Below are 21,048 nucleotides of genomic sequence, written 5' to 3' on the forward strand. Positions count from 1 at the left end.
CCTTGACAGCAGCAAGTGGTTAAACTGCCAGGGTTTGTGTAGCAGCCGCACCTGTGCCATCCCTGCCTGTACATCTATGTTCTGATGCCCAAAAGAGTTACTTTTTAACATGTTAAACATTTGTTTTAAAATAATTAACAAAATGTTAATATCTGCTTTTTTATGGAGTTTTTCTTGTAATATAGGACAGCCTAAGGCCAGAAATAGACTCCATAAAAGACTGTACATGGAGACTTTGGCATCAAATAACTCCCGTCTTAGTGAGACTGCTACTAAATAATTTCTGTCCACGGTATTTGTGCAAACAAAGAAACTTTTATAAATGCCTCAAACTTCTGTGTGTGAATCAGACCTGAGCTCTAACTTGTTAGAAGATGACAGTCTGGTGAAGACAGGAAACATATAGACGGCCGTTGGGGATGTAGTTTGTGACAGACTCTGGCTAAATATGTTAATAGAACGGTAGTAGAAGATGAAGATGTCGTCCTCATCATGAAATAGTTATTTCTCATGTCACGTGTAATGAATATCTCCTGCAGTATTGCTAATGCCGATTCCAGTGTCAGTAAATGAGACGAGAATTAGCAATAAGGAAGATGAGTCTATGAGAAACGTATTCAGCTACAGACTCCAAGGAAGCAACTGCTTGTTGTCTGTGGCCTAAAATATATAGGTTTTATTACTAGATGTAAAGAAGAAATCTAAACACTGTAAACAATAAATCTAAAATGTTTCCCTTATTATCTCCAGTAATTGTATTATTACACAGGATTTTTTGATGTTACATCGCTCATCTTCTCATTCAGGTCTCTACAATATCGGATCCTCTCAGTGAAGATCTTCTATATAAGAGAATTTTCCTGATTTACCCATCAAAGATGGATATGGACAGAGACAAGATGGTGGAGGGGATATTACACCTCACCCTAGAGATCCTCTTCCGGCTTACTGGAGAGGTGAGAGATTCTGATGACGTCACATTACATCATTCTTATCTATGGGAATAACAGATGGACAGAACTGGAGAGGTGAGGACTCTGGAAATATCTGTAGTGAGATTTATGAATGTGTCTCTACATAACCAGGATTACACAGTAGTGAAGAAGACCTCTAGTGAGCGCTGTCAGGACCCTGTGTCTGAGGGATTGGGAAGAACCCTGAGCCCAACCACAGGGCTTCCACCTCATCACCTGATACATGAGAACATGAATGACCAAAATATCCTAGATCTGGCCTACAAGATGATTGAGCTGCTGACTGGAGAGGTGACATTGCTGGGAATGCTGAGACATTTTATAGTATAGCTATGAAGGGATTGGGGGATGACTGTCATTGTATGTGTCAGATTCCTATAAGGTGTCAGGACGTCACCGTCTATTTCTCCATGAATGAGTGGGAGTATTTACAAGGACACAAAGATCTGTACAAGGACATCATGCTAGAGGTTCCCCAGCCCCTCACATCACCAGGTAATAGACAGGACTAAATACACACGACCTATAGTTATCTGTATGTAAAGAATGAATACAGTTCCTGTATGTGTTTCCTCCAGATCTATCCAGTAAGAGGACAACACCAGAGAGATGTCCCCGTCCTCTTCTTCCACAGGACTGTAAACAAGAAGATCCCAATGTTCCTCAGGATCAGGTAGATGGAGAGAAGGTGTCACGAGATCTCCCCTATTTGTCTTGTTTTATCCACCAGTATTATATGTTTTATACTTGTGTAATGAGAACAGTGGAGATGGCAGGATTAGAGCTGATCATAGATGGGACTTCTCCAACTGTCTGTGACTTGTACAATATTTTTTTTCAGGGTGAAGATCTGACCCATATTAATACTATAGAGACATATGAAAGGGGTGATGAGCGGTGTAAAGAGGAGATTCCTACATATGACGACCCAGGTGAGTAGTGACCACTAAATGAAGAGAAGTCACAGATTCTTCTCAGTCACAGGCTGTGGATGGTTTACTGGTCATGTAGGCTGGCCATATCACAATCGTGTGACCACCATTTTGCATCTAGGCCAAAACCTTTTCTTCCACCAAAAATTGTACAAATGACTTTGGACATTGAAAGCCCTTTTCTATAGAACTTACAACCTGGAAGATCCAACTACCAACTGAAATTAGAAGATCCTGACTTTTACCTGCCCAGATCTGTAAACTACAAAGCTAAATGACAGCATATGTAGAAAGTGCTGACAAGTTAGAAAATCACTTAAAGAAAAATATTATGATGAGCCTGTAAGAGAAAGTGGAGGGTAATGATGCTGTTGGCTTCCTAGAATCCTGATATCTTATTAGATTAATCTACCTTCTCTCCATTCTGTGTTGCTGAATGTGCTCATATGGTCCCTACAAGACCAGGTCCAGTCTTTATGACCAAACCTCGCTTTTATGATCGGCAACATTAAACGTGCGGTGAGGACCAAGTGTGAATTTCTGTATAATAACAACAGAGTTTCCCTTTATCCTGACTTTTCAATTTCTTTTTAAACCAAATAACTTCAAATAGATAAATTATACAAAAAACATTACACCTGTGCCATGATATATCTCTAAGCTGTGCGTGGCTGATGGCTGTAATATACATTTATTCACGCCTGCAGGAGATGTGTTGGCTCGAGCCCTGGTTTCATGGATTCACTCCACATCATAAATTACATGACATTATCGATCCTAAAGAATTTCGATGCAATTTATCCTGAAATGGGGGGCACTAATACTTTCTCTACTCTTCTGGTCAGGACTCATAGTATCTCCAACAGTCTACCATAAATAAATAAGTGCAACTCTGGCTTAGTGTTGGAGTCCCCCCCCACCCCCCAAACATACATTCTTGTTGGGGATGTAATGTATTTTTTTATCCTGTCTTTTTTTTTACCTGTTCATTCTGTATGATAGTTTGATTGTGGTGGGATCGGCCGGCCTCACATATGTGAGTTTGTAACTCCCTGGTAGTCATTCAACAAAGGTCTCCATTGCCTCTTCCAAATGCCCGAGTTCTAAATTTAAGACATCTCAGCTCTGCACTATTATAAAAAGTTCTCATTAAATGTATATTTCTTCTTGATACTCATCTGACAGAAAATATTGGCCCTTACTATAGTTTAAATTGCCTGGAGCTACCAAGAACCATACTCTAATTATCCCAGAGAGGTTTCACCACTAGTTACTTTTTTTTTCCGATCTTTTCATTAGATGTGTTATTGTCTATAGCCAAAGTTTTGCCCATCACCCTTTAACCCCTCTACATGGATCTGGATTTACACAGAGACCCCTAGGCTTGGACTTGGTGTTGCCTGCTGTTCTGTGGTGTGAGATGACAAGAAGAATAGTCAGGTGGCCGGATCAGAACAAGGAGGGCAGAGAATATACAAAATCAGAAGACACAATAGTAGTCAGTAAACGAGCTGGGATCACAAGAAGAAACTAAGAAGAAAATACACAACATGGGAGCTGAACCCAGAAGACTTAACCAGTGGAGAACAAGGCTGTATCAGGCAGCTTCCAGCATTATGCATGAGCTTTAGTAGTGTGTGGTGCTTTCCATTTGAGTTAAGTAGGGAGCATATTTGACTTTGGAAGAGCAGATTTTGCTGGATTAGTTTATGGAAGCCATGTTTCTTTTCAAGAGTTTTTGAGCCACTAGTGATGTGGAAACCTCTGTTTTTCCGTTGACAGATGATGGACCTGAGTGGAGGCTTGTTTTTTGTGAGATGAGTAGAAATTTTTATTGGTATCATTTTCGCATATTTCATATTTGGGAGGCAGAATGAACAAACAGTTGAACACCAAACTCTACTTGTTCATGCTATGAGGTTTTCTATTAGACTGTGAACTGTCATTGTCTTGGTGAATAATTCAATATTTTTACATAACTTGCCATTTGTACCAACAGATTAAGTAGAAATGTTCAAAAATATGAATTTCAAGAATATTTTATTCAAATATAATATTTTTTTTACTTAGCAGATGACTGTACTAGGAGATCAGAGGGACAGCTGACATCTTCAATTTTCAAATCAGATGAGCTGGAGATCTCACAGGATACAATTGAAGAGAATGCTATTACTCCAAATATACCATCATCCCTTCCCAGCAAAGATGTGTCATCTGATCCTTTGAAACAGGTCCTATCTTCCGATTCATTACCGACTACTAAGGAAAATCAAAGTCATAAAATAAGCATTAAAAAACTAACTGCTCCTAAAGCTAAGAAGCCATTTTCACGGTCAGAATATGGAAATAGTTTTCCCCTCAAAAAGTTTTTTCTTAAACATCAAAAAATTCACACAGCAAAGAATAGATTTCCTTGTTTCAAGTGTATGAAATGTTTTAACAAGAAAGCAAGTCTTCTTAGTCACCAAAGAACTCACACAGGGAAGAAGCCTTTTTCATGTTCAGAATGTGAGAAATGTTTTACAGGAAAATCAAATCTTGTTAACCACCAGAGAACTCGCACAGGAGAGAAGCCTTTTTCATGTTCAGAATGTGAGAAATGTTTTACAGGGAAATCAAATCTTGTTAACCACCAGAGAACTCACACAGGAGAGAAGCCTTTTTCATGTTCAGAATGTGAGAAATGTTTTACAGGGAAATCAAATCTTGTTAACCACCAGAGAACTCACACAGGAGAGAAGTCATTTTCTTGTTCAGAATGTGGAAAATGTTTTACAGATAATTCAAGTTTTATCAGACATCAGAGAATTCACACAGGGGAGAAGCCTTTTTCATGTTCAGAGTGTGGGAAATGTTTTAACCGGAAAGCGCATCTTGATAGACATCAGAGAACTCACACAGGGGAGAAGGCTTTTTACTGTTCAGAATGTGGGAAATTTTTTTTCCGGAAAGCGCATCTTGATGGACATCAGAGAACTCACACAGGGGAGAAACCTTTTTCATGTTCAGAATGTGAGAAATGTTTTAACCAGAAATCAGATCTTGTTACACATCAGAGAACTCACACAGGGGAGAAGCCTTTTTCCTGTTCAGAATGTGGGAAATGTTTTAACAACAACTCAGCTCTTGTTAGACATCAGAAAACTCACACAGGGGAAAAGCCTTTTTCATGTTCAGAATGTGAGAAATGTTTTACAGGGAAATCAAATCTTGTTAAGCACCAGAGAACTCACACAGGAGTGAAGCCTTTTTCATGTTCAGAATGTGGTAAATATTTTACAGAGAAATCAAGTCTTATCAAACATCAGATAATTCACACAGGGGAAAAGCCTTTTTCATGTTCAGAATGTGGAAAATGTTTTAACCGGAAAGCGCATCTTGATAGACATCAGAGAATTCACACAGGAAAGATGCCTTTTTCATGTTCAGAATGTGGGAAATGTTTTAACCAGAAATCAGATCTTGTTACACATCAGAGAACTCACACAGGGGAGAAGCCTTTTTCATGTTCAGAATGTGGGAAATGTTTTAACAGCAAATCAGCTCTTGTTAAACATCAGATAACTCACACAGAGGAAAAGCCTTTTTTATGTACAGAATGTGGGAAATGTTTTAACCAGAAATCAAATCTTCTTAGTCACCAGAGAACTCACACAGGGGAGAAGCCTTTTTCCTGTTCAGAATGTGTGAAATTTTTTAGTCGGAAAGTGCATCTTGATAGACATCAGAGAAGTCACAGAGGGGAGAAGCCTTTTTTATATCCTTAATGTGGAAAAAGTTTTACTTGAAAAGACTTACCTTTAGCAAAAAAAAATCTTGCTAATAAGTGAGTGCGTCCTATAGACTGGAGATAGCTTCCTGTGACCGAGAACAATGAGACCGTGTCCTTCCTGATCAGTGAGAGAACTGCTCTCTCCTCAAGCCCCACACCTATCTAACTGATTGGTGCAAAAGAGGAGAGGAAGGTACTGGGACCTATGCAGAGGCTGCACGTCCTGACTGAGCAGCTGAAGAACCTAGCTCATGGACCTTTCAGATCATGTAACACTGTTTTACCTATTCTTAAAAGTTGTTAGGTTCCGTTATGAACTGTGCCATTTCTTAATGAGTTTGACCTCCTGAATTCAAATTGGACAATGAGTTTTCCTTTTACTGCTACATATAATTAATGATAAAAGTTTCAGTACTTTGAAACATTATTTTTGTAAATATACCGATGCAGAATATTTTATTATGCCAATTTTCTGATATTTATTTAGAGGAAACTTAGAAACAATTCAAGTAACTAAAACCTGTCTAATCCCTATTGCGAATTTTAAACCGTTACAGAAATTGCACTACAAAATTAGTCCTCATTCAGTGACAACTGTTTTTTGCTTGTTTCTTGTACTCCTGTATCAAATCATCTCTTAAAATTATGCAACAGTAATTTGCAAGCATTGATGGATTTCATTTTCCTTGATATCTTTTTCTCTATAGCTGCAATATCTTGGTTACATCTCTCACCATCCTCGTCTCTCACTACTCCACAGTTTGGTGTAAGAAAAGTCTAGAATGTAAGAAATTAATCATTAAGGACATGTTACAGCCATGATCCTTATATGTTTTGAGGAGAAATAACACCCAACTCTTCATAGTTACTGTATCTGCTCGAGTTTCCCAAAAAGTTAGTTACCACAAATGCAAATGTAAACCATACTGCTTTTTCTTTGCCCTGCAACGAATGAAAAAACTCCTCATCTTGAAGAAGCTTATGAATCTGAAGTCCAATAAAGACTCCTTCTTTTATATTTGCTTCACTTAACCTTGGAAAGTTATCAATCAGATGGATGAATGCTTTTAATTTTTTATCCATAGCCTTTACAAAGTTCTTCATTAGGCCCAACTTGATAAGATTTTGTTGCCACCATTGCCTAGGTGGGTCCTCAACTTATGGATTCAGGACAATTTACTCCCTTGCTGAAGTGAATGTCAGAGAGGCCAGTCCCTTTTTTTGTAGCAATATTCTCTTGCACAACTATCCCACTCACACAGAAAGCAAAAATGAAAAAGTGAAAAAAAAACACTTTTTCATTTTTACGAATCAATTTGTGAAGCACCTGGGGGTTCCAAGTGCTCACTATGCATCTAGATAGGTGCCTTGGGGGGTCTCGTTTCCAAAATGGGGTCACTTGTGGGGGAGCTCCAATGTTTGGGCACGCAGGGGCTCTCCAAACGCAACATGGTGTCTGCTAACAATTTGAGCCGATTTTCCATTCAATTTGTTAGCGGACACCATGTTGCATTTGGAGAGTCCCCGCCCGGATGTTTCACGGTTATTAGACACCCAAAAAAAAACATGCGGGGATCGCTCGTGCATGGCAGGCAATCCCCGCAAAGTTTTTTTGGCCGCGAAGCATATGAGGTGGAGACTCGAGCATGTCACTCAAATACCCACGATACTCAATGCATACCAGAACACCCGATGCAAACTCAAGTAGCGAGCACTTGCGCTCAACAGTAGTCACCATATTGTCATCTTTTTTTCTTACTTTTGAAAAAAATCCCAACCCCATCACAACCCTAACCCCAACCCTAACCTCAACCCTAACCGTAGCACAATCCTAACCGTAGCACAACCCTAACCCTAGCACAACCCTAACCTGAGAGTTTATTTTTTACGCCTTTCCTCCTGCAGTATAAGTGATTAGACAACCTTATTCTTCGGGTCGGTGAGACTACAGCGATACCAGAATCATATGGGGTTTTTATGACTGACAGCTGTCACACACTAAAAGTCGCATTTTTTGTAAAATCTAGTTTTTGCATCGCCATATTTTGAGAGCTATAATTTTTCCAGATTTTGGCAGACAGTCATTTGACGGCTTGTTTTTTGCGGGATGAGTTGACTTCATTATTGGTGCCATTTTCAGGCATGTGACATTTTTTGATTGCTTTCTATTCCGATTTTTGGGAGGCAGAATAAACAAAAACCAACAATTCAGGAATTGTTTTTTTGTTTTTTTTTATTCTGTTCCGCGTGTGGTAAAATTGATAAGGCAGCTTTATTCTTCGGGTCAGTACGTTTACAGCGGTACCACATTTATATCGTTTTTCTATGTTTTGCACTTTTACATAATAAAAGTAATTTTATAGAAAAAAATATTTTTTAGCATCGCTTTATTCTGAGAGCTATAACTTTTTTATTTTTCAGCTGATGGAGCTGTATGGCAGCTTGTTTTTTGCGGGACGAGATGACATTTTCAGCGGTACCATTTTTATTTATATTTGTCTTTTTGATCGCGTGTTATTGCATTTTTTGTTTGGCGGTATGGTGATAAAGCATTGTTTTTTGCTTCGTTTTTTATTTATTTTTTTTACCGTGTTCACTGAAGGGGTTAGGGAGAAGATTGTTTGGAGATGCACTGCGCATGTCCAAAAAATCTTCCTGCTGTCTGGCAATCCGGATGTTGTCATGATGACATCGGGTCGTCATGGCAACATCCTGGAAGCCATGGCAGACAGCGCTGGAAGCCGGAAGAGGAGGTGAGTATCTGCGATCACCCCCCCTTGCCACCGCAATGCTGCGATCGACTTTGATCGCAGCATCACAGGGGTTAATGTTCTGGGAGCGGTGCGTGACCGCTCCCTGCACATAGTACCGGGTGTCAGCTGTGACAGTCAGCTGACACCCGGCGGCGATCGCGCCTGCACAGCCTGTGTGCGCGCGCGCGATCGCCATGACCTACTAATACAGGTCTGGCTCTTAAGTCCCAGGGCACAGACGCGTATTCGTACATCTAATGTTGTTAAGGGGTTAAAGACATTTTCATTGCAATGGTACATTGTAAATTCTCTCCATCTGCTTTCAATGTACATTTTGGTGGTCTTAAAGATGAGATAGAACAGGCTTGCAGAACAGCAAATATCAGCACTGCTGGCAGAAACAGATGATCTTGAAAATAGGTCAAGGCTCAATGATATACCACTTATTGGTGTGCCTGAAAAAATAGAAGGCGCCTTTCCTACTGAATTCTTTGAAAACTGGCTGAAATTAATAATCAGGCTCGAAACCTTAACCCTCCTATAAGCTGTAGAACGAGGTCATAGGGTGCTCATCTTCCTCCTGGGCTTCCACAAAGACCTGTGCTGGCTAAAGTTTTACACTACCAGGACAAAGATATTATCCTGCGACAGGCAAGGGATCACCCAGATGTAACAATCAGTGGGTCCAAAATCTAGATCTTTCCAGATTATTCTATAGAAGGACTGAAACAAAGAGCCAGATTCATTGATATCAAAAAACATCTGAGAGATCAGCATGTTCCATATTCAATTATTATATTTAATAAACCTTTCTGAATTGACGTCTGCAATAAACCAGCAGCACGAGAATTATCCACAAATTTCTCCAGATCCTGATATTCATCGGTTTTGACAAACCCATGAATCTGCAGCAGCTGAACATCAAACTTAAAACGCCAAGAAAAGAATACGGATCAGGTTAGCACAATCTGATACAAATAATCTTAAATGTTTGTTGGGTAAGGCCCTATTTGCGCTACTTTCTCCCTAGTGTTTTATCTTGGATACAGCAGCAGTACCTTGGAATCGTCTCCCGGTCTGGAAATTGTCAAAGGAGAGCCCGGCTGCAGAGGGCATTATCTATATATCTACATCATGGAATACTTTTAAAATTGACTATCATCAAGGGTTACAAACTATTAGACAAAATGGAGGATCCATTATGGACATGGACAGCTCTACAAACATTTCCTAATGACAATAAGTTTACACTTGAATGGGACTCTAATTTAAATAATTGTCTGCACATTATGTTAGCATGTTTACATAAAAAGAGAACACAATTGTGTGAAACTGCAACTGAAAAAGTTCTATATTTAGCTAAGGACTGTGAAGACCTGGGGTATTCTGTTGGCATAATACTACTCAGACAACACAGTGTGAGGGTAAAGCAGTGTGACAATATTTTATTGAACCACCAAACGGACATTAAACAGAACAGTCCCAACAAATACCTAAGATGGTACAACATTACACAGTCTTGTCCTTCTGCTGACTCGTCAGGGATAGAACTGTGATTTTGGGACTTCCAGGGCCAACTACCTCAACCAGTGGCCCCCGCTTTTGGCGGGCGTCCTCAGAGAGGAAGTAGCAGCCAGCTTAGGAAGCTGACAGTCCATCGAGGTACAAGGCCTGGAGACTCAAGGGTCCCACCCTGGCCTCTCCGAGAGTTTCCATGGGTTCCAGGCGACCCGAGGGTCCCACCTGGCAGCCCCTAACAACATATCCATGGGGCCAGGTGACTTCATCGTCCCAACCTGGTCTCCACAAATGTATCCATGGGTTCTCTGATGGTCAAAGGAGCAGCTCCGTATCCTTCCAGTCAGGGCCGTTCATCCTTAGGCTGGAATCATGTAGAATCCAAATCTGTGTCTTTCTGGATTGAGCCATGCTACCAAGCTGATGCCCTGAAAACTCTGACTGATTTTTGATTCTCTCTTTCAATTCTCACTGCTACAGAGGCATATGTCCCTTAAATAGTTACAGTTGTCCTTTCAACGTATGCATCCACAGGTCAAGGATTAGGGAGGGTATTATTCCACAGGGCTCATGTTTCATTGTTTGAGCATTTAATCATTTTATATAGTTGGTATAGCAGTGGGCTCTTGTAAATCAACATCAAGATGGCTTTAGTAAATATGCAATTAGCATAATAACAAATATCATTGTTTAAAAACTAAGAGTTTTCAACATTCAGCTTTATGCAAATAATCATATGTCCTTCTTGACCAGCCACAGAAATACACATACATTCACAAGTCAACACAATAGTGGATTTCTCTTGGCTTAACAAATGTAGACTTCTGGCTGATTAAGATAAAAAGCTGTTTTGTCACAAGGACCTATTAGGCTATGTGCCCACGTAGCGAATTTCAAGCGGATATGCTGCGGAATTTCCGCAGCGTATACGCTTGGTAAACGCTATGTAATCTGCCCCCCATGGTCCCCAAGGGGATTCCGCAGGTTCAATGCCCATGCTGCGGATTTTTCCGCAGCGTTTTTGCTGTGGGGAAAAATCAACAGCATGTTCATTAATTTTACGTTTCCCCAAGCGGAATTGCCTTTGCACTGCAAGAAAAAACGCAAGGCAATTCCGCATGTGGAAATCGTGCGATAAACGTACGATAAACGCGTGCGGAATTCCACATGCGTTTATCCGGGAGAGGACATGCAGAAATGAAGCAGAAAATTTCTGCTTCATTTCCGCAGCGTGGGCACATAGCCTTAAGGTTTGAATCTCATTGGGAATATAAAAAAAAAAAAAATTCTAACACTATCACATCCATATTACAATTAGACCATGAACCAATAATGAATAAATCGAAAAAACTGCAAAGAGACAGGGATCATTATCGTATTATAAAAAAGAAAGAAACACAAAGTGTGCCCTGAGTGATCGAACAAAATCTAAAATTTCTCTACCTATACAACTAAAGGACAAGGCTAATGAATGTATTGATACAAAAAAAAAATTTAAAAAAATGAAAATATTAAGATCGAACCGAAGATAACAAATAACAAAATAATTGAGAAAGTGCTACCAAATAGAATTGAACCTTTATCAATTGCATCAGTTGAATCTACAAAAATTACTGTAAGCAGGAGAACAAATTTGACAAACACTCCTCCTATACAAAATTCAAATACAATACTTCCATCTTCTGAATGGAAAACCTCTACCTTCATTTTGGTTCTTAATGAAAAAAAACATCTAGACAACATTAGACTACAAATAGAATAAATGAATGAAGAAAGGGAAAGTGCTTGTGTAAGTAGAAAATAAAACTGAGACAACTAGAGGCAATAAATTAAATAAGTCTAATTCCACCTAATGAAATTGAATCTCTAATCAAATTCTCTGATCCCACTTCTACTCCACTACTGGACCTCTCAGTATATGACACTACATCAGACATTGTTTCCTCTACTAAAAAAACAAGCAATATTATCATAGTGGACAATACCACAACTGGTACTAAAGGTCTGGTACCTTTTTTACCCCGGGCTGTGTCCCCCAAGAAAGGGCAATTAACCAATACTTCTCCCCCAAACCAGGGAAAAGAGAAAACCTATTAGAGGAACACGAGGAGGAAGAAAAGAGGGAAAATAAACCTACCCCAAGCCCCAAACAACATATCCATGGGGCCACAAATATTTTTAATCTGTCGGACTAACTTTTATCAAATGATGAGAAATGAATGTTATCAAAAGGACTTTCCTTTTGTCCCACAAACAAATCCAAAGACTTTGGTCTTTTTTTAAATCTTCAGGTATTTACGAGGAAAATGACTGAAAATACATTTTACAATAAATAAAGTGAGAGAACAGTCTGTTTTATCTTCATCACAAACTGATTTACAATTTCATGTGAATGTAAAAACAAAATCCCATTTTTATCCGATCGAGAGTAAGGGACATCACATTAGCACCTTCCATGATATAGTTCTTGATAAATTAAAATAACTGTAGCGCTGGCGTCCCTGCCCTCTGCTAGGCAGGGACGCTGCTCCCCTCACCGCTCTGCTCCGTGCCCGGCGTCCTCTCCCCGCTCTGCTGTCAGCGCGCGCTCCTTCCCGGCGTCCTCCTCCCGCTCTGCTCTCAGCGCGCGCTCCTTCCCGGCCCCTGTGCTTAGGGCGCGCGCGCGCGCGCTCCCCTCCTCTTAAAGGGACCGCGCGCGCCGTCCTAAGGAGTCCCCGGCCAATGGCCGGAGGACTTCATCATATATAAGGCACCTCCTCCAAAATGGAGGTGCCCGAGCAATGTTGTTTGCACCTGTGTCTCACCTGTGCTTCAGCCCTCAGGTCCCGTTGCCAGTTACCTGCCAGTTACCTGCCAGTTTCCTGCCAGTTTCCTGCTAGTTACCTGCCTGATCCCTGCCTGAATACTTGTTACCTGTCTGCCAGTCTGAGGTCCGACGGTCTGCCTTACTACTCCTGTCAGTCTGTCTAAAGGACCAGCCTGCCCGCTCACCTGGGAGCGCATATCAGCTACCTGCCTGCTTGCCTGAGGTCCGACGGTCTGCCTTACTACTCCGGTCAGTCTGTCTATGGACCAGCTTGCCCGCTCACCTGGGAGCGCTTCTCCGTTATCTGCCTGCTTGCCAGCCCGGAGGCTCCGTTGTCACGTGCTGTGACCACCAGCTATCTCAGAGACTCTTGCCCGCTCACCTGGGAGCGCATCTCCGTTACCTGCCTACTTGCCAGCCCGGAGGTCCCGCCGTCACGTGCCGTGACCACCTGCTATTCCAGAGACTCTCGCTTGCTCACCTGGGAGCACACATCTACCATCTGCCTGCTAGCCTACCCGGAGGCTCTGCCATCACAGGTCGTACCTACCCGTTACCCAGAGACTGCCCTGATCACTTGCCGTAACTCCCTGTCCGTTCACCCTGAGACTGCCACCCGCTCCCTTACAAGGGCCGCCCCCTTGTATAATAGCTCAGAGGTTCCGCCTCCCGGATCCGTTACAGTTTGCTCGGGCCATGGAACCCGGTGGCACCCAAGCTCCCTCGCTCTCGGACCTCTGTCTCGAACTGTCCCGTCAGAAGTACCAACAGGAGGCCATCCTGGGTCATCTGCGGAATGTTAATACTCGCCTGAACACCCTGTCTGATCCACCAACAACCTCCGCCAGTGCCATATCTTGCAATCCGGCAGCTCCGCTGCCCACTAATACTATGGTATCCTACCCCGGACCCCGGCTTTCTGCACCTCCTCGCTTCGGAGGCGACCCCGTCCAGGCTCGGGGCTTCATAAATCAGTGCACCCTGCACTTTGAACTTTTGTCCCATCAGTTTAATTCCGACCGGGCCAAAATTGCCTTTATCATGTCCCATCTCACCGGGGAGGCCCTGGCCTGGCTAAATCCTCTATGGGAGAGAGGAGACCCCCTGGTGTCCAACTTGCCTGCTTTTCTCTCGGCTTTCCGGAAAGTCTTCGACGAACCTGGACGGAAGACCTCATCCGCATCCTCTCTGCTACGCCTCCGTCAGGAGGGTCTCACCGTGGGCCAATATGCCATACGGTTCCGCACCCTTGCCTCGGAGCTGGCCTGGGATAACGACGCTCTGGTATCCGTCTTCTGGGAGGGTCTGTCCGGTCGTATTAAAGATGAACTTGCTGGTCGGGACATTCCTATCTCTCTCGATGATCTAATAACCCTTGCCACCCGGATTGACCTACGGTTCCAGGAGCGTGCCAAAGAGGTCACCCGTGAGAGAAGGATTCCACGTTTAGCTCCTACTTCCCAGAAACCCGTCATTCCCTCCATCTCTCCCCAGGTACACTCTCCTGAGCCTATGCAGGTCGACCAGACCAAGATGGTCAAAACCCGTCAGGACTCACGCCGTGCCGAGGGGAGCTGCTTCTACTGTGGCAGTAAGGAGCACCGGATCCGTGCCTGCCCGGAGAGGTCGGGAAACGCCTGTGTCTAGGTTCGCTCAGAGAGGTCCACCTAGACAAGAATAAATCCTCTCCATCCCTGCTGTTGTCAGTTTCGATCATCTACGGGGAGAACCGTTATTTCGAACTAGCCCAACTTGACTCTGGAGCAGCCGGGAACTTTATTTCACAGTCCCTGGTTGAGAAATACCGCATCCCTACCAAACCTCTGGCTGTACCCTTGTCTGTCGCTGCCGTGGATGGGGGCCTCTTACCTCGCCCCATTCAACTCATCACCGAATCCATTACCCTGCAGGTGGGAATGCTGCATTCTGAAAGTATCTCCTTTCATGTTCTGCCTGGACTCTCTCACGCCCTCTTGCTAGGTCTGCCCTGGCTCCAGAGACATGCACCCGTGCTAGACTGGCAAACCGGAGAGGTCCTTCGCTGGGGACAAGACTGTCATAAAACCTGCCTGGTTCCCGTCCATCCCGTCCGTCCCTCTCCTACCCCAGCTAATCTACCTGGACTTCCGATTCCTTATTGGTCTTATGCAGATGTCTTTAATAAAAAGGAGGCAGAGACATTACCACCACATAGACCATACGACTGTCCCATCGATCTGCTACCCGGTACTACTCCTCCCCGTGGGCGTATCTATCCTTTATCCGCTGCTGAGACCCGGTCAATGTCCGAATATATTGAGGAGAATCTGGCCAGAGGATTCATCCGGAAATCTGCCTCCCCGGCGGGAGCAGGCTTCTTTTTCGTCAAAAAGAAGGACGGCTCTCTCCGTCCCTGTATAGACTATAGAGGCCTAAACCTGATCACGGTGAAGAATAAGTACCCCCTTCCGCTCATTCCAGAATTATTTGATCGCCTGAGGGGGGCTAGGATCTTCACCAAACTGGACCTTCGTGGGGCGTACAACCTGGTTCGTATTCGTCAGGGGGATGAATGGAAGACGGCATTCAACACCCGGGACGGCCACTATGAATACCTGGTAATGCCCTTTGGTCTCTGTAACGCTCCTGCCGTCTTTCAAGAGTTGGTCAATGACATCTTCCGGGACCTTCTCTACTCCTGCGTAGTGGTGTACCTGGACGACATCTTGGTCTTCTCTCCGGATCTCCAGACTCACCGGAGGGACGTTCGTCAGGTCCTGCTCAGGCTAAGGCAGAACCATCTCTACGCTAAATTTGAGAAGTGCCTCTTTGAGCAGACCTCGCTTCCGTTTCTGGGCTACATTATCTCTCAGACCGGCCTACAAATGGATCCTGAGAAACTGTCTGCCATCGAGAAATGGCCCCGACCGGAGGGGTTGAAGGCCATTCAGCGATTCCTGGGCTTCGCCAACTACTACCGCCTCTTCATACCACACTTCTCTTCCCGGACGGCCCCAATTTCTGCGCTCACCCGTAAAGGTACTAATCCCAAAGAGTGGCCACCCGAAGCAGAGGAGGCCTTTCTTTCCCTTAAACAGGCCTTCTCTTCCGCCCCGGTGCTGCATCGCCCAGATGGCAACAAACAGTTCTTCCTGGAAGTTGACGCCTCCTCCTCTGGAGCCGGAGCGGTACTTACTCAAAAATCATCTTCCGGGAGGATGGTAACTTGTGGCTTCTTCTCTAAACTCTTCTCCTCCTCTGAGCGCAACTATTCCATAGGAGACCGAGAGTTATTGGCCATCAAACTGGCATTGGAGGAGTGGCGTTACCTGCTCGAGGGGGCTCTTCACCCGGTAATAATTTACACTGACCACAAGAACTTGGCTTACCTCCAGCATGCCCAGAGACTTAACCCGCGCCAAGCCCGGTGGTCCTTGTTTTTTGCTCGTTTTGATTTTGTCCTTCATTTTCGCCCGGCTGACAAAAACGTCAAGGCGGACGCCTTGTCTCGGTCCTTTCTGGTGTCTGATCTCGAGGAGGATCCGAAACATATCATCGATCCCGCCAGAGTAATGCAGGTGGCTCCCGTGAGTCTAAATCGTCTTCCTCCTGGTAAGACGTTCGTACCAGTACCTGATCGGGAGAAGATCCTACACTGGGGTCATTCGTCTAAACTAGCTGGCCACGCCGGTCAGAAAAAGACCCTCCAGCTTATTACCCGGCACTACTGGTGGCCTAACCTGCACAAGGATGTAATAGACTTTGTTTCTGCCTGTGTGTCCTGCGCCCGCAACAAAGTTCCGAGACACCTGCCGGCCGGCCGCCTCCTACCTCTGCCAGTACCTGCTGCCCCCTGGCAGCATATAGCGATGGACTTCATTACTGATCTACCCGTCTCTGCCGGTTGTACGGTCATTTGGGTGGTCGCTGACCGCTTCTCCAAGATGGCTCACTTCATTCCACTGCCAGGTCTTCCGTCTGCACCTGAGCTGGCTAAAGACTTTATCCACCACATCTTCCGTCTTCATGGCCTGCCCCGTCACATCGTGTCGGATCGTGGGGTACAGTTCACTTCCCGTTTCTGGAGAGCCACTTGTAAATTGCTGGACGTCACCCTGGACTTCTCCTCCGCTTACCACCCACAGTCTAATGGTCAAGTGGAGCGGATCAATCAGAACCTGACCAGTTACCTTCGGCACTTCGTTAATGCCCACCATTCTGACTGGGTGGATCTCCTGCCATGGGCCGAATTCTCGTACAACAATCACGAGAGCGAGTCTTCCTCCAAATCCCCGTTTTTTGTAGTCTACGGTCAGCATCCTCGGATCCCGTTTCCCGTCTCCACCTCGGCGGACAATCCGGCTGCGGAATCTCTTGTTAACAAATTTTCCTCCATATGGGAGAGTACCCGGTCCGCACTCCTTCTGTCATCCGAGCGTATGAAAAGACACGCTGACAAAAAACGTCTGGACCCTCCTCAATTCCGTCCTGGGGATAAAGTCTGGCTCTCGTCCAAATATGTCCGGCTCAAGATCCCTTCCTATAAGTTAGGGCCTCGGTTCATCGGCCCACTGGAGGTCATCAGTCAGATCAACCCGGTGGCCTATAAATTGAAACTCCCGGCCAACTTACGGATCCCTAACTCCTTCCATGTGTCTCTCCTCAAACCTGTAGTGCTTAACTCTTTTTCCAAGTCTACAGGTACGCCTCCTGCTCCGGTTTCTGCTGAGGACGAGTTTGAGGTAGAGAACATTCTTGCCACCAAAAGGGTAAGAGGAAAGACCTTTTTTCTGGTAGATTGGAAGGGGTTTGGTCCTGAGGAGAGAACGTGGGAGCCCCGGGCGAACATCCATGCCCCTCTCATCCTAGCTAAATTTCTGTCTGGCCTAAAAAAGGGGGGGCCTAAAGGGGGGGGTACTGTAGCGCTGGCGTCCCTGCCCTCTGCTAGGCAGGGACGCTGCTCCCCTCACCGCTCTGCTCCGTGCCCGGCGTCCTCTCCCCGCTCTGCTGTCAGCGCGCGCTCCTTCCCGGCGTCCTCCTCCCGCTCTGCTCTCAGCGCGCGCTCCTTCCCGGCCCCTGTGCTTAGGGCGCGCGCGCGCGCGCTCCCCTCCTCTTAAAGGGACCGCGCGCGCCGTCCTAAGGAGTCCCCGGCCAATGGCCGGAGGACTTCATCATATATAAGGCACCTCCTCCAAAATGGAGGTGCCCGAGCAATGTTGTTTGCACCTGTGTCTCACCTGTGCTTCAGCCCTCAGGTCCCGTTGCCAGTTACCTGCCAGTTACCTGCCAGTTTCCTGCCAGTTTCCTGCTAGTTACCTGCCTGATCCCTGCCTGAATACTTGTTACCTGTCTGCCAGTCTGAGGTCCGACGGTCTGCCTTACTACTCCTGTCAGTCTGTCTAAAGGACCAGCCTGCCCGCTCACCTGGGAGCGCATATCAGCTACCTGCCTGCTTGCCTGAGGTCCGACGGTCTGCCTTACTACTCCGGTCAGTCTGTCTATGGACCAGCTTGCCCGCTCACCTGGGAGCGCTTCTCCGTTATCTGCCTGCTTGCCAGCCCGGAGGCTCCGTTGTCACGTGCTGTGACCACCAGCTATCTCAGAGACTCTTGCCCGCTCACCTGGGAGCGCATCTCCGTTACCTGCCTACTTGCCAGCCCGGAGGTCCCGCCGTCACGTGCCGTGACCACCTGCTATTCCAGAGACTCTCGCTTGCTCACCTGGGAGCACACATCTACCATCTGCCTGCTAGCCTACCCGGAGGCTCTGCCATCACAGGTCGTACCTACCCGTTACCCAGAGACTGCCCTGATCACTTGCCGTAACTCCCTGTCCGTTCACCCTGAGACTGCCACCCGCTCCCTTACAAGGGCCGCCCCCTTGTATAATAGCTCAGAGGTTCCGCCTCCCGGATCCGTTACAATAACTTACAATTAAAGGAGGCCCACCACAAAAAATAAAAATAATCTTTCAATATCTGAGAAAAAAGCCCTACAATCCTTATGTAATAATGAGAACTTAGTCATTAGAGCTGCTGATAAAGGTGGGATATAGTAATACAAAACTGCACAGATTATTGCAGAGAAGCATACAGGATAATATCAGATGTGGAATACTATCAGACAATTCCTTCAGACCCTTTACCTAAAGTGATGCTAATTAATAATAGTTTGATCAACAGAGCAATAGAGGAAAATATATTAAATCTAAAAGAAAAAAAAAATTCTCTTAATCAAAAATCCCACTATTTCCTTCTTTTATCACCTTCCAAAAATCCATAATAGTCTTACTAATACCCCTGGAAGACCTATAATATCAGGCATTGGATCTCTGACGAGCAATCTGTCAGAATATATTGACAAAATAATGCAGATTCATGTGTCAGAATTACCTAACGATCTAAAAGATTCTACACATCTAATTCAACTTCTACAAGAGATACAATGGGAGCCGAATTATGTTTTTCTCACATTAGATCTATCATCTTATATTCAAATATATTAAATGATATCGGATTGACATGTTTCAAAAAATATTTGACCGATGTCAGATTGTCCAGTAGACAAATCCTTCATCTACACAGGGCTATCCTTTATTTAAAAAAATAATTATTTTACATTTGAAGGTGAACATTACCATCAGACGCGAGGCACTGCGATGGGTTCAAAGGTCGCACCAACCTACGCAAATCTATTCATAGGGGTATTTGAGGAGATTTTTATTCAAAATAATAAATGGAAAAAGTATATAACTTTATATAAAAGGTTCATTGATGACCTGTTCTTTATATGGGACAATTGTAACAATAACATGCAATCCTTTTTGCTACATAAATTCTAATAATTGAGGTATTTCCTTCTCACCCCTATATGATTTTGTAAATATCAATTTTTTGGATATAAATGTATTTATAAAGGAATATTCCATATGTACGAAAACCTTTTTCTTAAAAAGTTGACATAAACAGTTATTTATATCCATTATGTGAAGTGGCTGGATAACATCCACAAAATCAATTCAAAAGAATTGAGAAGAATTGTAGTGTTGACATTGATTTTATAACACAAGCCAAAATCTTGCAAGAGAGATTTGAAGCTCAGAGATACCCAAATGGATTAATCAAACGAGCCTATTCTAATTCAAAGAAATATGGTCAGAAAGCACTACTAGAAAATAAGAAAAAATCAGTCTGTAAATGGATATGAATTCAATTTTATCACCCAGTTTAATTCCTGCCATAAAGAAATACGCCAAATTTTTCAGAAATATTGGCACACATTACAAAGTGATCCTATTCTTGGAAAATCTCTACCTAGAAACCCCATGATCACTTGTCGTAGTGCGCCCACAATAAAGAATATTTTGGCCCCTCGCTGCTTCAAATCATACTCCTCAAACAGTATACCTAATCAGATAAACCTAATGGTATATACAAATGTGGATCAAGGAATTGTTTGTGTTGTTTATCTATAGATCACGGTGTCGATAGTTTTTCCTCATCTATTGGACAGAGATTTTCAGTTAAGCAACATCTAACACAGACTTTGTGATTTATGTAATCCAATATATATGTAATAAACAATATGTGCGTAGAACTACTCAGCCACTGCACAGCAGAATTCATTCACATAGAGACAATATCGTAGGGGTTTCCTTAAACATGGGTTATCTCAACACTGTACAATAGAGCACAATAATGAGTATAGAAAATGAAAATGAGTCCAATTGAATATATTCCTGCTAATAGGCCGAACCGCATTCAGAAACTGAACAGGAAGGAAATTTACTGGATATAGAGACTGAACAGTATGAAACCCCACGGATTAAATGAAATGTCTGAATTGTTCCTTTAGATGTTAAGAAATCTACATCTATGGTCATTTTGGAGATAGAAAGCCTGATGTGGAAGCTCCCTTAACATTAGTATTAATTGTAATAATTTAGATGGTCTTTTAATAAGATATTTTATTGTAATATCTATTTACAACAATATTATCCATGATCTGTGACATGGTTTTATTAACCAATTGATATAAATTAATTATTTTAAATAAAACCCTCGACCTTTCAGGTTTTAATATTTAGTTCTTTTATATACATTTGCTATGATTTATTATGATATATAATTATGGTACAAGGATGATCTTTTAATATCCTATGTAAACTACCGTTCAAAAGTTTGGGGTTATTTAGAAATTTCATTATTTTTGAAAGAAAGGCACATTTTTTTTTCAATGAAGCTATCATTAAATGAATCAGAAATACACTCTATACATTGTAAATGTGGTAAATGACTATTCTAGCTACAAACGTC

The 21,048-nt window shown here is 43.5% G+C and overlaps 2 protein-coding genes across 2 annotated transcripts in view; both read left to right on the forward strand.

Annotated features, from left to right (window-relative positions):
- The window catches only part of LOC141212753 (uncharacterized), a 229,092-nt gene that overhangs the window by 2,567 nt on the left and 205,477 nt on the right, over positions 1–21,048 (forward strand). The window contains exon 2 of the mRNA XM_073665064.1: positions 807–956. Within this exon, the coding sequence (XP_073521165.1) occupies positions 807–956 (150 nt within the window). The remainder of the gene's footprint in view (positions 1–806; positions 957–21,048) is intronic.
- On the forward strand, positions 1,178–5,887 carry LOC141212719 (uncharacterized). Its single transcript, XM_073665028.1, has 4 exons — positions 1,178–1,265; positions 1,346–1,469; positions 1,553–1,906; positions 3,980–5,887. The coding sequence occupies exons 1-4, from the start codon at positions 1,206–1,208 to the stop codon at positions 5,671–5,673; spliced, it is 2,232 nt and encodes a 743-aa protein (XP_073521129.1). The 5' UTR covers positions 1,178–1,205; the 3' UTR covers positions 5,674–5,887.

This window comes from Phyllobates terribilis, unplaced genomic scaffold (assembly GCF_046119375.1).
Source record: "Phyllobates terribilis strain yellow unplaced genomic scaffold, ASM4611937v1 Scaffold_183__1_contigs__length_3771566, whole genome shotgun sequence".
NCBI lineage: Eukaryota > Metazoa > Chordata > Amphibia > Anura > Dendrobatidae > Phyllobates > Phyllobates terribilis.